The sequence below is a fragment of the Canis aureus genome, chromosome 35 (genome assembly GCF_053574225.1).
Source record: "Canis aureus isolate CA01 chromosome 35, VMU_Caureus_v.1.0, whole genome shotgun sequence".
Lineage (NCBI taxonomy): Eukaryota > Metazoa > Chordata > Mammalia > Carnivora > Canidae > Canis > Canis aureus.
The window spans coordinates 5,184,717-5,199,124 of record NC_135645.1 but is presented as its reverse complement, the minus strand read 5'-3'; the positions used below and the strand labels follow the sequence as shown (position 1 = coordinate 5,199,124).

Genomic DNA, 14,408 nt, shown 5'->3' with positions numbered 1-14,408 from the left:
GGGAGGATTTGGTGTGACTCTGACCATAGTTGACTGCATTTCAAATCATTTTATCCCCTTTACTATCCGATGGATAGGGACATTTCTCATCTGGGATGTCAGTTTGGAGAGAGGCTCACGGCAGGTGTTTCTGAAAATCGGATTGTCAATTGAACACTTATTTCAAACACAACACTATATTAGGTGCTATGAAGCTCCTAAGAAATATTCTGATACCTCAGATTTGCAGAGTGCTTTGCCATTCACGTGCACTCCCCACAGACGCTGCTTCATGGCAACCCGTGATGCTTGGTTCTAATGTGGTTAGATTCTCATGACCCAGAGCACCCCTTACCTGGACCCCTACCGTGCTAGGTATGTGACTCTGGCATGACCCTGACTGGTGTGTTGGATGGGGAGTCTGGCTCCCCATCTCGTCTCCCACCTTGGGAGCTGGGGAGGGGCCACCTCTCCTGGCAGCCTCCTGGGGCCATCCCAGCTGAGCTCTTACCCTGCTTGCTTTGAGTTCTGCGTGTCATCAGTGTGGCACTTACCAGTCACTGCCCGTGTGTGGCTATGTGTGTGTATTTCTTGGAATAATACCAGCTAGCATTTTTTTGAGCTCCACGTCGTGGCTGACCCTGTTCTAAAGCCTTTATTATGTGGATCTCACGTAATCCTCAGCACGGCCCTGTAAGGAAGACATCATTATTAGCCTTATTTAATGAATAAGGTAGCAGAGCACAGGGAGAAGGGGCTTGTCCAGGCTCCTGCAGTGGACAAGTAGCAGGGCCAGGCTTGCTCCTGCCCTGGACAGCAGCTCCCCTGAGTTCCGGTTGGAGCCCCCTTCCCCTTCCCCAGTTGCCAGCATGGTGGATCTTCATTGACGTCATTACCCGAGGGGGACAAGGTTAAGGAATTAGTCATCCGAAGATAAGGAGGATGAAAATGTGTGTTTTCAGAACGGGAAGGAGGATGAATTTTTGTACCCCTCCCCCACACAAACGAACAAAGGAACAAACTGTCAGATTCTAAGGGTTGAAGCTCTCAGTCTTCTGTTCCGTGGGTCCCCAGGAGATAAGATACAACAGTAGCATCCCGTTTGCACAGCGCCTTTTGTTTCTTGGAAGCATTTTCTTATCTCTGTCCCCATCTATTCCCTCATTTCCAGCTCCTGCCCAGGAAGGGGGGTGAGGGTGCCATTCTCCTGTGTTCATTGTTTTAACCTGAGCCTTCACTCCCCTGTCTTCCTTTTACATTTGATAATAAGCATGTCCTCTCCTCCAGCCAGACCTCTTACTCTGCTTTGGGAGAAGGTTTCAACAAATAGCAATCTCATTTGTCACCAGAGCATAAAATCTGTCTGCCTCCCTCCCCCTTCTCTAACCTTTTCTGGTTTCAAAATGCACTCGTATCTTTTTGGAAGCATAAGGTTTAGGGGTTTTTTTTGTTTGTTTGTTTCTGTTTTTTGTTTTTTGTTTTAAGTGTTGAGAATTGCTTGCTAACCCTACACAGGGGAGCACATCAGTGGAGTTTCTGAGACAGGTGATTATCTCCCCACTGGAGCCTGGCACTGCCCCCCCCCATCCCCACCCCAGCTCCTCCACCAGGCTACTCTGGGCGGAGAGCTGGAGGCAGCCCCAGTCTGGTGCCTCCCCACTTGTACTTTCTCTTTTATCCCTCTCCTCACCCCACGTGAGGAGGAAACCTTGTTGGCAGTTCCTGGTTCATCCCTGGTCTCCAGGCTGAGAAGGTTGGTGGGGTGACTCCAGGGAGGGGGGTGTGGCGCAGCCTCTGGGTCTCCCTGGGCAGCTCTGCCCAGCTGTCTGACCCCCAGTGATCACTGGCTCCTCTGAGGGCAAAACTGTGGCCCCCTGCCCCCCGCCCCAGGACAGCAAGAGTAGTGAGCACCTCTTGAAGGACTCCCAGTGAACCCCCTCATCTCACGCCCCAGCAAGAGCTAGTAATGTCACTGTGCTGCCAGCTGGCTTCATTTAAAAAATATATATATATTTTCTGATTCCAAGGCTCTTCAAGGGAGATATGCTATTATACAAAAACTTAAAAATATATTTAAACAAAAGGAAAAGCTCTTCTCCCTCCCCACCCAAAGATGATGTGTCGTAATATTTTGGTGAATTTCTTTCCAGTCCCGCACCCCCCCCCCCCCCCGCCCCGACGTGTACTCAGCTCTGTGTGTGGCTTTCCCCTATATCAGGTGTTTTAAATCTTCACTGACTTTGTCCCACATCCTGGTGGTTAGCAGTGTACCCATATTTCCTGCTTCCCGGCACCTCTTCCCCAGACCTTCCCATTGGCTGCTCAGGGCTTAGGTATGGCCGAGCGTAGAAGAATGAGAGTGGATCCAGCCTTGCTATAAGGATTCTGGATGACTTTCAGAAGCCCAGGAGAGAAGAACCCAGATCTCACCCCACCTCCACCCCCTGCCATGAGTGGCTGGCCACTGGGCACTGAATGAGGCCAGGTAGAGACGTCGGGGTCCCAGTTGCAAGGACTTTGGGGTGGGTGCGTTGATCATGGCAGATGTGCAGGCTCCATGCTGCTGTTTCATGCTGCTGAGCTGGGCTTGGCACCTAGAGGAGATATACACAGTAGTCCATTTTGACCTAGCCACCCGTTTCTGCTTATATATTTTTATTCCAACCAGAAGTGAACTGAAAGCGATCACAAAGTTTTCTTGACTTGTAATGCTTATTACATCTTCTTCTCTGTGGCACGGGCACGTACGTCAGATAAGGGTCTGATTTGTGGGAACTTCCCAGGAAATCAGAGTCACAGGATTGGAAGGGAATAGAAACATCACTAAATCTGTCCCTAGCCGTGAGCCTTGTCACGTTTGCATTACCTCTAAGACAGATGGTGATTCTCTCAGTCCTGCTGAAACACCTCAGAGAGCAGGGCCTTGACTCATGTTGGGGTCACCTACTCCTGCTTGAACGATTCTTTGACTTCAGTTTTATTTTTATTATTTTTATTTTTATTTTTATTTTTTAAGATTTTAGTTATTTATTCCTGAGAGACACAGGAAGAGAGGCAGAGACATAGACAGAGGGAGAAGCAGGCTCCTCGCAGGGATCCTGATGCGGGACTCAATCCCGGGACTCCAGGATCACGCCCTGAGCCAAAGGCAGACGCTCAACCACTGAGCCACCCAGGCGTCCCTGATTTCAGTTTTAAATGATATCTAGGAACATTCAGGTAGTACTTTATAAATTTATCAAATATCTTACTCCAGAGCATCACCTGTCTCGATGTACCTGAGAGGTGAAGAAGGGCCTCCAAATACAGTCCTGTAGATGTTTGAAGTCTAGTTGGTTGTCTAGCACTAGAGCTGGTTAAGTGGAGGAAATAGGGCTCAAATTCAGCTCTTCTGAGTCCCAGCATGACTCTCTCTCCCTCTTATCTGTTGTAGATAGAAGGTTCTTAACTTCCAGTGACTGAAGTTTCTCTGGAACTTCCACTGGTCAGCATTGCTTTTCTTCCTCAGAGCCGTAGAAAATAAATGTTTATTTCTCTTCCTGATGCAGTCTGAAATATTTGAAGATAGCTGTTGTGTCCCCCCTCTCTTCCCTTCTCCACCTCTACTTCCTTTAGGCATTCTCCTCTCATTCCATCATTTATTCAGAAAGCACTTACCGGGTGTGTGCTGCCCATTAGATGCAGGAGGTCCAGCGGTCGGGGGGCCCCTGTCTTCAAGGAGACAGATGGTAAAAGGCAGAAGTCAGCAAGAGTGGCTTCAGATTCCTACTCCGTCCTTCCCTTTGCAGTGGCCCTCTTACCACTATGCCCAGCTTTGCAGTCCCTTCCAGAAAATAAACCATGTCTACGGGGTGGGAGAGGCCTGTTCACCGGGCTGATAGCACGAGGGCCAGGATCTGAGGGCCTAGCTGCTCAGGCTTTCGGTATATGCCCTGTCTCCAGCCCTGCTCCGAGGAGTGGTACCCTGGGGTCCTTCCGAGCCTTCGCCTTTGCTATGTGTTCATCGGGTCCCTGCACCTCAGGTCTCTGCCCTGTTTTGCTAGATCAGTTTCCTGGCTTCTCAGATTGCACTGACCTCTTTTTCTCTCTTCACTGTCATCTTCTTTCCTGTTCTTTTTGCCTCTGTGGGTTCTTACTTTTTTTTTTTTTAAGTCTTGTCCTATTATTTTAGTGGTTTTAGAGTTGTGTTCTCTGTCTTTATCTAGAAGTTTCTCAGGCACTTTCATATTCCTGTACTGCATCTAAGCCACCGCTCTCCCATTCTGTGCTCTCACAGGATGTTTAACAGTTATTTTAATTTTTTAAAACGATTTTATTTATTTATTCATGAGGGACACAGAGAGAGAGAGAGGCAGAGACACAGGCAGAGGGAGAAGCAGGCTCCATGCAGGGAGCCCGATGCAGGACTCGATCCCAGGACCCCAGGATCAGGCCTTGGGCTGAAGGCGGCGCTAAACCGCAGAGCCACCCGGGCCGCCCCTAGTTATTTTAATTTTTGAACAGATTCCATTCACATATTAAATAACTCTGTAAAAGATACTTAAAAATGATGCATTAGAAAGTCTCGCTTCCACCTGTGTCCTTCATCCTGTTCTACCTCCTATCCCCTAGAGGCAACTCCTTTGATTAGTTTCTATATGCAGATATAAGCAAATAGGGATGACTATTTTTTAGCTCTCCCTACTTTATGCAAAAATTAGTACATTGTGGCCTGTTCCGTAAGTCCCAGTGGTCTGTCCACGTCAGCACCTGGAGCGCTCTCTTGTTATTCCTTACCTTGCCCGGCCTCCATCGTGTGGACGGCCTGCGGCTTATGTAACCATTTCCGACCAACGAGCACTAGGTTGCTTCTAGGCCTTGCCATGACAGATCATCTGCAACGAATACTTCAAACATACAGTTTTGCATGTGTGCATTTGTATCGGAAAGGAAAATTCCCTGAAGTGTAATTGGTGGTATTTGGAGGCCAAGTATGGGAGCCTAGGTCTCCTGGTGTTGGTCTGGGACTATCGTCTGGCTCGTGACTCATTCCAAAGCACCATTTTGCCACCAGCCCCATCTGATGTGGGATGTACACTGGCTGGAAATGGTTTGCCCTCTTCCTGCTGCTTCCCTCTGCTTGGGCCCAGGGTGGCTGACATTGAACCTGGGCTCTCCATGGGGTGGGGGCAGGTTCCCCTTTCTGCTAGCCACTCGGCAGGGGGACAGCAGATCCCAATGTGTAGGCCATACTCTCTCTCCTGATTTCTAGCCCTGGCTGCTGGAACTGTACACTTTGTTTCTACTGTAGGTTCTCCAAGGCAGGAAACAATGGTTGTCTTTCCCATTTGTCATCCTAAAGGGTTTTTTCAAAGTGGCAATTAAGGTGCTCTGGCAAAGATGCTTGTGGCAGCAAAGCAGCTGGAGCTTGTGTCACCAGCAGTCCTGTCCTCCACTCTGGAGCAACAGAGGGCCCCTGCGCGCCTCTCCCTGGAACAGCTGGTGACGCATTTACCAGCATGCGGTCGTCCCAGGTGGAAGCTGACTCCCAGGAGCTAAGACAGCTTCCTGAGGTTTTCAGCTCGCAGATGGGGAGGGGGTATTTGGACCGCCTCCAAGCCCGACCCTGCAGCATGCTGCCTCTGGGAGAGCCAGATAACTTTGTTCCTGGTTTCTAGAAAGGATAAGTGACGTAGTGTAGACGCTGTTGAGGTGACGGCATCCCCGATCTTGTACCCCCTGACCCCAGTCTTCCTCATCATGACTGTCCTCCCACGCTGGCCAGTGAACACGTTGCACCACCCATGTGACAGCCTCCCCTTCCCAGCCCCGGCCCCTTCCCTCACCCAGATTTGCTCTTTCTCAGACCCTCGGCCTCTCCTTTCTCCTTCCCTCTTGCTGTGCGTACCCCTGCCGCCCCCACCCGGTTCTTTCCTCTCCCGACTCTCTGCCCTTGCCTGTGGGGAGCTACTAAACACAACGGCCAGCTTTGCCAAAGGTCGCTCTTTGTTGTTGCTATGTGTTCTTGCCAGGTTGCTGAAAGTTTGAAAGAGCTTGAGATGCCATCAAACCCCCAGATTCCTGGGAGGAAGAGGGTTTTCGTGAGCTGCTTAGGGAGCTCGAGCTAAGAGCCACTATTTGTAAGACACTCAGCTAAGCCCCTCTGGGGCTCCGTGGGGACGACGAGGCAGGCAGGGCCAGATCACCCAGCCTCTGCTCCTCCACTGAGGGGTTTCTGGTGAGCCCCTGCGGCAGCCACGCGAGCCAGTGGGGGCTACTGCCAGGGGGCTGGATGTCATAGGGCTGCTCAGGCCCCGGGCTTGCTCTGAGCTCTGCCTGTTTTTGGTCTTCCAGTCCGCAGCCGCCACAGCCCCAGGTCCCCGAGACTCCCTGGGCAGATGAGGGCGGCTCCGTTTATCACCTGACCGACGAAGACTTTGACCAGTTTGTGAAGGAACACTCCTCTGTTCTCGTCATGTTCCACGCCCCATGTGAGTGGAACCTTGCTCCTCCCGCCACATCCTCTCCTCCCTGAGCGTAGGACGGGCCCTGCTCTGGGACGCGAGTCCAGGGAGCACTTGCCTGGTGGATGCCTCCTCTGTGCCAGGACGCCCTGGGGCCGGGCGAGGTCGCGGCCCTCACGGCACACCCAGCCCACCCTGCGTCACCGTCGGAGCAGCACCAAAGTCCTGATCAAGTTGCAGTGTTCCTCAGCTCAACCTGGTGGGCCTGAGCGGCTTCCTCTAAGTCCACACGAGTCAGGAAATGCAAATGAATTTCCCAGAATTGGAGGAATTAGGACTGGAAGGGCCCTTAGATAACCACGTAGGACAGTAATCACCCCTAATCTAGGTGGGGAAATTGAGCCCTATATCTTGCCCAGCAGCTGAGAGGGCACGGTGAGGCCAGGGCCAGAGATCTCCCAGCATCTAGAATGCCTTCCTTCTGCTTCACCGGGAAGTTTCATAGCCTGAAGCGGCCACAGTGGATCAAGGAAGGGACATGTGTGAATGCTGTAAAAGGTGTTTGCAATAAGGGCTGAAGAGCCTGTAGCTCAAGAATTTTCTAGGTCACTATCCTCCCCATTCCCATGGAGAATGGAAAATTGATTACAATTTGTTTCCAAGAGAGAGAAGGTTGTTCCTAGGGAGGTGAGCAAGGGGGTGACAGCCCCAAGGACATAGAAGTCCTAGGAAAAGTGGGCCCACCCCCATTGGTGGACAAGATGGGTCCTCAGCACCCTGGAACAGGTGCGTGTGTTGGGGAGAGCGTGCTCTTCTCAGAGCCTCGTGCCAGCTCTCTGGCCCAGTGAGGGCAGGGAAGAGATTGTGAAGAAGAAAAACAAGCAAGAAGTAACTACTTGGTGGATCAGCGCCATAACCATCCAGTCCAAGGAGGCACATTCAGTGAGGACAATGCAGTATTAATTTATGCCAACAGTTGGGTATCACCCTCTGGTGAGAAAGTGGCTCCCCACAGGGTCACCTCCTTTCATCTTACCCACAGTGCTGAAAGGCAAGGATGATTAGTCCCATTTTACAGATAAGGGGACTGTCACACAGAAATGGCACAAATTGTTCGCTGCTCCCTAAATGCTATACTGCTCACCCCTGGTCTGCCCTCATCCCCCGACCCCCTGCTTTTTATTATCCCATGGGTCTGGTTAGTCGGGAGATCCTCATAAGCCGATCACTACCACAGATTTCCCCAGCAACTCCTTTCTCATGAGTGCCAGGTTCTTAAGAGAATCCAAAGGAAAAGTATTCCTACGACCCTTCTTCTGAATTTCCAGAAAACTGACAAAACACGCAAAAAAACTAAGTTTCAGAGAATCTCCCAATGAAGGGCCGTGATGGGGTCCAGGGAGCACTTCACCCCCATCCCTGCCAGGGCCTCATGTCCCTAGGGTTGGTGGGACCTGAGAATCTGCAGTGTCTGCCTGGCTGAAATGTGCCCTCCCAGCCCATCCGGGAGCTGCTGATGGAAGCAAATGTGGCAGGAAGTTACACAGCAGGTAGAGTTGGGATCACCCTGGGAAGATCCTGGGTCTACACCCCCGTCGCAGGAGTACAGGCAGAGAGTGGAGGCTGTTTTCAGTCTCCCTGGGGAGCTTCACCCCCATCTCTCCGTCCTTGCAGCCCGACACAGTACAGAGCGGTTTGAGCAGTGGTTTGTGGTTTGGGCCTCGCAGCGTGAAGAGCATGTGTCCCCTTTGATGAATCCTGTATGTTATCCAGAGACAGTGTACACCAGACAGATGGGGATGTTTTGATTGTGTTCTTTCTTGTCGTCATAGGTTGTGAGCAATCCACTGTAGTAGCCGATGCTTGCGGGGTCCGGGGCTAGTGTCCCTCCTTTTCTCTTCCCCTCCTACCCCTACCACATGCTCTTCCCTCCCTGACCAGAAGATCTTGTTCATCACTTCCCCCCTTCCCCCACCCAAGGTCGTCTGTGGGCACGGAGTAGGGGCTTAATGGATGAGAAAACAAGCCAATGATGAAGGTGTTTAGAGCTAAGTGAGAGAAAGAACTGGAAACCAGATGGCAGCTTTTGTCTTCCCCCATTAGTCATTATTAATAAATATTTTGAAAGCCACCCTGCTCCATGTAGAACCCTGTGGGGGAGGGGCTCTGGCTGCAGATTTAGCACACGGAGACCTCTGAGGGTGTCTGCCTGTGAGGGAGTCTGTATTCTCTGGTGAGGTGCCCACCAGCCACCCCCCCCCCCCCCCCAGCTATGCATGTGTGTGCATGTGTGGCTTTGTTTCTGCCAGGTTGGCGGGCAAAAGCATGAGGTAGAGCTTCCTGTTAGGCTCCCATTGAATAATCTCTCTACGCAAGCCCTCCGTATCTGGGAGCATGCATGGCCTGTCACCTGGAAGGGGATGGAACGTGTGTGGTTTTTGAGAGAATTCAGAACCGAGGAGGGGATGGCTGGGAGCAGAGAGCTCCTGGCTGCCTAGCTGTGCACCGCTTGCTGGAGGGCTCCAGAGGACCCACGGTGCTTGTGAAACCGCTTTGGTGGCATTTGAATGACCGGGAAAAAGGACAAACATCCGGAGGCCAGGGACTGGCCGGGCTATCCCAGGTTTTCAAAGTGCAGAAAAGGTGAATTCTGGAAATCACAGTAGTATTAAGGTTTCCATCCCAGATCAAACAGGGAGTGGTTTAGAAACAGCCCATATTGGAGACTTAGAAAAAAGCAAGTCGGCATCTGTCAACACAGAAGACCATAGTTTCTGCTAAGGATTGCTGCATATACTTAGTTTGTCTCTTGTGACAAGATTACTAGGTTGATGAATTAGCATGTCTTTCTTTTATCAAAAGCAAGTGTCTGTTTTCCTGACTGTGATGGGGAAAAGGGACGGGATGGGGCCACCCAGACTGCAGCACCTCCTTGGTGCTGAATGACTATGAGCCCAGCTTGCTTCTGTCGAGAGGGTAGTACTTGTTTTTTATTCAGCAGTTTTGTTAAAACTATAAAAAAAAAACAAGGCATACTTCTAAATCTGCAAAGGTTAGAGCTGGAAAAAGGATAGCTGGCTAAAATATCGAACAATTGCATTTAAGATTTTTTAAAGACGCCAACAGACTGAAATAGGGCTCAAAGTGAAAAGCTGACTTTATTTTTATGACTTTCTGGCAATTAAAGAGGAATGCATGTACATTTTGTAAAGGGATAATATGGGAAAATACACAGAAGAAAGTTGACATTCCTGATACTCCCAGGAAGAGCCGCAGCCCCTCTTGACAGTGTTTCTTCTGTGCATAGAGTATATGCTCCATGTCTGTTGCTCAAGGTTCTGCTCTGAAAGGCCAGGGAGTAAAAGGGTCTTCAGCTTTCCACCGGACTGGTGCCTGCCCCAGGTGGGGTTCCCTGGCACCTCTAGGTTCCAGAGGCAGAGTACTTGGTTCCGTGCCCAGAACTTTGACGGGGTGCATGGGGTGCTACGCTCCCGGGTTCTCGGCAGGAAAGGCACACAGGCCCCTCATTGTTGCCAGTCATCAGACCTCCAACGGTCTGCTTCTTTACCCTCTTTTCCAGCTTTCCTGCCACTTAACGTCCACCCTCAGCCTCCTCATCTTCCCTCCCTTCCCCTTCGCTTCTGGCTGGAATGGGTCTAGAAACCTCACACAGACCCTTCTGCATCCTCTGCCTCCGAGGCCTGAATCATCACTGAACAAACAAGCACAGGCCCAGCACGGCGGGGACCCCTCCACGCACATGAGCTCCAGTTGTGGCCCCGGTCACACCGAGGGAGTGATGGCAGCTGAGGTTTACAGGCAGGCTTGCCCCGTGGACTTTGCTTTCCATCACAGGCTAAGCCTTCTGGGGAGTAGGGGTTAGGAGGGGATGGTCTCAATGGGAGCAGCGGGCTCTGAGAGGAGGGCGTGCAGGGCACAGTGCAAGGGTAGAGCCTGGGGGCAGCCCTCCACCGCTCAGCGCTCCCCGTTTGTCGTCCATCTGGCTCTGATTGGGGGGCCTGGTGTGGATGGGGGAGGCTGCAGCCCCAGGCCCTGTCCTCGGCCCCCCAGTGGACAAAAATGGTGTCCAGAAGGGGTGTGGCAGTGGGACGCTGACCGTTGCTGCTCCGTGGAGCCTCTTGTCTCGTTCTGCAGCATCTGAAGGAGGAAAGTCAGACCATACATTGTCACTCGTCTTTTTGTCACTGCGTGTTTTGCTGCAGCCACAGCCACTGCTCCTCCTTTTCCGTGTACCTCCAGGCCCGCAGTAGGCCAGGGGAGGACACGGTGCTGTAATAACACAGCCTGAGTGAGCGTCACTCACATGGGGATGGTAGAAGGAACAAAGAGGGGCTCCAGGGAGGGCACCCCTTCCCCATCCACCCCCTTTCCTTGGCAGCAGGCCCAGATGTGTTCTTAGAAGCGTGTGCTGGAGGCTTCTGGGCCTGGCCTGCCTTCCAGGAGCTGGGCTGCCTCTCTGGATTCCGTGGCAGATCCCTGTCAGACTCCAGATTTGCTGCTTCTTACTTTCTGTCTTATTCTCAAGTAATACGGTCTTTGTAGAAAATCTAGAAAGTGCAGGGAAGTATAAATGACTATGGGGAAAAAAAACTACCTATAATCTCATTATCCAGAAGCAACTACTTTTCACTTTTTTGGTGTCATTCTTTCTAGTTTCTTTTTTCCACCCTTGTTTTTAATTGTTGTTGTTGTTTTTTATTTTATTTGAGACAGAGAGAGAAAGAGAGCACATGTGCATGAGCAGGGGGAGAGGCTAAAAGAGAGGGAGAAGCAGACTCCCTGCTGAGCAGGGAGCCCTAAGAGGGGGAACCCAGGATCCTGGGATCATGACTCAAGCTGAAGGCAGCCACTTAAGCCACTGAGCTACCCAGGTGCCCCTAATTTTTTTTTAGTTATAAATAGGTAATTGACTTATTTTTCTGATATATGTACATTTGTGTAACCATCATGCCATAAAATTCCTTTGTACTATCACTTGTATTTTTTAATTGCACAAATAATGTGAGGATAATATTTTTCCTTAAATATTTTATTTATCTACGAGAGACACAGAGAAAGGCAGAGGCACAGGCAGAGGGAGAAGTAGGCTCCCCATGGTGAGCCCGATGTGGGACTCGATCCCAGGACCGCGGGATCACAACCTGAGCCGAAGCCAGATGCTCAAGCCCTGAGCCACCCAGGTGCCCCTGTGAGGATAATATTAACGACATTTTTGTTCTTGGCAGTTCAAGGTTCAAGGGATACATTTAAGACTATAGTGCAAGCAGTGAAACCCCGGCTCCCCACCCTGTCTCCTGACCCGACTGACCCCGTTGCTCCAGTGGGCACATCCTTCTTCTTCTGTACTTCTATGTAAACAATAGTGTGTTGGTTTGAGTTTTTTTAATGCAAATAGGATCATTTCTTGTCTCTTTTTCCGTGGCTTGCTTTCTTTCACTTACCATTGGGTCTTGAAGATGTTCTTATGTACATGTAGATGTTGGTGTGTAAATCTACCTCCATCTTTTAACCGTTAAATAGTATTTAATAATTGAGATGTAGATTTTCAAATCATTCCCCATTGCTAGACATTTGCTGCCAGTCTTTGATTGTTCAAACAATGCAATGAACATTTGTAAACATATGTATTTGGGAACATATCTAAATATTTATGACTACCTCCTGAAACCGAAGCTCTGGGCCATAGGATAAGCATGCTTGCACTTCCATGAAACTGCCAACTGCCCTCCAGAAGGGTTTCAGCACTCCTGGCCGTGTGCGTCAGAGCCTGCATCCTCGCCAGCCACGGACACCGTCAACCTCTTATGTGTCTGCCAAGGTGGGCAAAAGAGCAACTTGTCCACAGCTCCCTGGCCTCCAGAGAAATTGAGCATCCTTTCATGTGCTAGTCAGCCTTCTATATTTCTTCTGCAAACTACCTATTGTATGCTTTGCCCATTTTTCCGCTGGGGCTTTTTCTTCTTGAGCTGGAGCTCTCTACTTACGAACGGTAATCTTTATCTGTTTTCTGGGTTCCAGATACTCTCTTTGTAGTCTCTTGCCAACGTTAACTTTCTTTATGGTGCCTTTCATTGCACAAAAGCTTTACATTTTGTGTAGTCAAATAGTGAATACAATATTTATGGAGCACTTACTATGGATCAGGCATTCCTTCTAAGCACTCCCTGTACTAATTTAATATTCGCAACAAATCCTATGAGGTAGAGATCATGCTTATCCTCAGTTTACAGGTTAGGAAAGAGAGGCACTAAAAGATTGAGAAACTGGCCAAAGGTCACTTAGCCAAAAGGGGAGAGCCAACATTAAAACCTATACCTCTGAGGCCTGCATTTCTTCATCCTGACCTCTGGGATTCATGGCTTGCTTGGGAAATCCAAAACACTAGTGCCCTGCATTTTGTTCTAATATTTTTGTTTTTTTCATCTCATTCTCTAATTTATCTGGATTCTTTTTTTTTTTTTAATTTTTTTATTTATTTATGATAGTCACACAGAGAGAGAGAGAGAGAGAGGCAGAGACACAGGCAGAGGGAGAAGCAGGCTCCATGCACCTGGAGCCCGACGTGGGATTCGATCCCAGGTCTCCAGGATCGCGCCCTGGGCCAAAGGCAGGCACTAAACCGCTGCGCCACCCAGGGATCCCTGGATTCTTTATTCTATTATGCCAGATGGGAGGAAAGGATTTAATTTTATTTATTTATTTTTTAATGTTTTTAAGATTTTATTTATTCATTCATTAGAGACACAGAGAGAGAGGCAGAGACACAGGGAGAGGGAGAAGCAGGCTCCATGCAGGGAGCCCGATGTGGGACTCGATCCCGCGATCTGGGATCACGACCTGAGCTGAAGGCAGATGCTCAACCGCTGAGCCACCCAGGCATCCCAATTTTATTTCTTTAAATCCTTTTCTTCATGCATGTTTTTCCTTTACATTTTTTTAAAGATTAGCTTGTATTTTCTCATGTTACTAAAAATGCTTTTCTGTGCATGCTTTTTGTGGTCACATAATATTCCATTGTATAATAGCACCATAAATTACTTAACCGGCACCATAATGTTGAAGGTTTGAGTTGTTTACCGTATTTCTGCATTATAAATCACACTGCAAAGAACAGTTTCATGCATAAATATTTGTCCACATGTCAGATTATTTCCTTAAGATAGAAGCCTGGAAGAAAAAATTTAAAAGCTTGTTATCTACATTTTCCACTAATATAAAGGAATAAAAAAAAAACACCTCTTTTTGCACAAAAAGAGGGCTATGTGGTAGATGGAGGCATCCATCAGTGTGTGACTGCCCCAGAGTATCTGTGAGTGTCTACGAATCAGCTTTGTTGTGTAGACAGCTGGAAGCCTTGAAAGAGCCCTGAGGTCTCCAGGGGGTTGGGGTGGGGGCTCATCACAATGTTAAAACTTGAGTGTTTCTGCTAGCCTCTGTAGGAGCCCCACTTCCCTGAAAAGCCTCAACCAAGATCCAGCAAGGCAGCAGAAATGTGGATAGGAAAATCCAGGCTCCTATAGAGCCTCAGCTACAAGGGAGCTGAGATTAACCTGGCCCCCTGGAAAATTCTGGTTCCAGGATCCAGGAAAGGCTCTGTAGCTGGCCTGTAATAAAACCATACATGTAATTAATGTAATCCAAAGGCATTGGAAAGCTCGGGGTTGACGGGAGGCTCCCATTCCCATAGCCAGGAAAGAGTGCTTGAGAAGTTGACATGCAGCCTCTGTGCCAGGTCATGAAAATCAGCGTAAGCGCACTTACACAGATGATAAAAACCCAACAAGGAAGTTTGGCAGTAAAACTTAATGGCCTATCAAATCACAATCAGGACACTAAAACGCAGTGGGCTGGAGTCCTGCTCCTGCTTTATAACTCCTCCTCTGGCTGTCCCGCAGCCCACACAGCCAGGACATCCTGAAGGCCAGGCCCAGGAGTCCACCCATGACCCCGGTCTCTAGAGGAAGT

The 14,408-nt window shown here is 49.6% G+C and overlaps 1 protein-coding gene across 1 annotated transcript in view; it reads left to right on the top strand.

The window, feature by feature from the left end:
- Positions 1-14,408, top strand: part of PDIA5 (protein disulfide isomerase family A member 5) — a 94,590-nt gene that overhangs the window by 59,443 nt on the left and 20,739 nt on the right. The window contains exon 11 of the mRNA XM_077884244.1: positions 6,313-6,449. Within this exon, the coding sequence (XP_077740370.1) occupies positions 6,313-6,449 (137 nt within the window). The remainder of the gene's footprint in view (positions 1-6,312; positions 6,450-14,408) is intronic.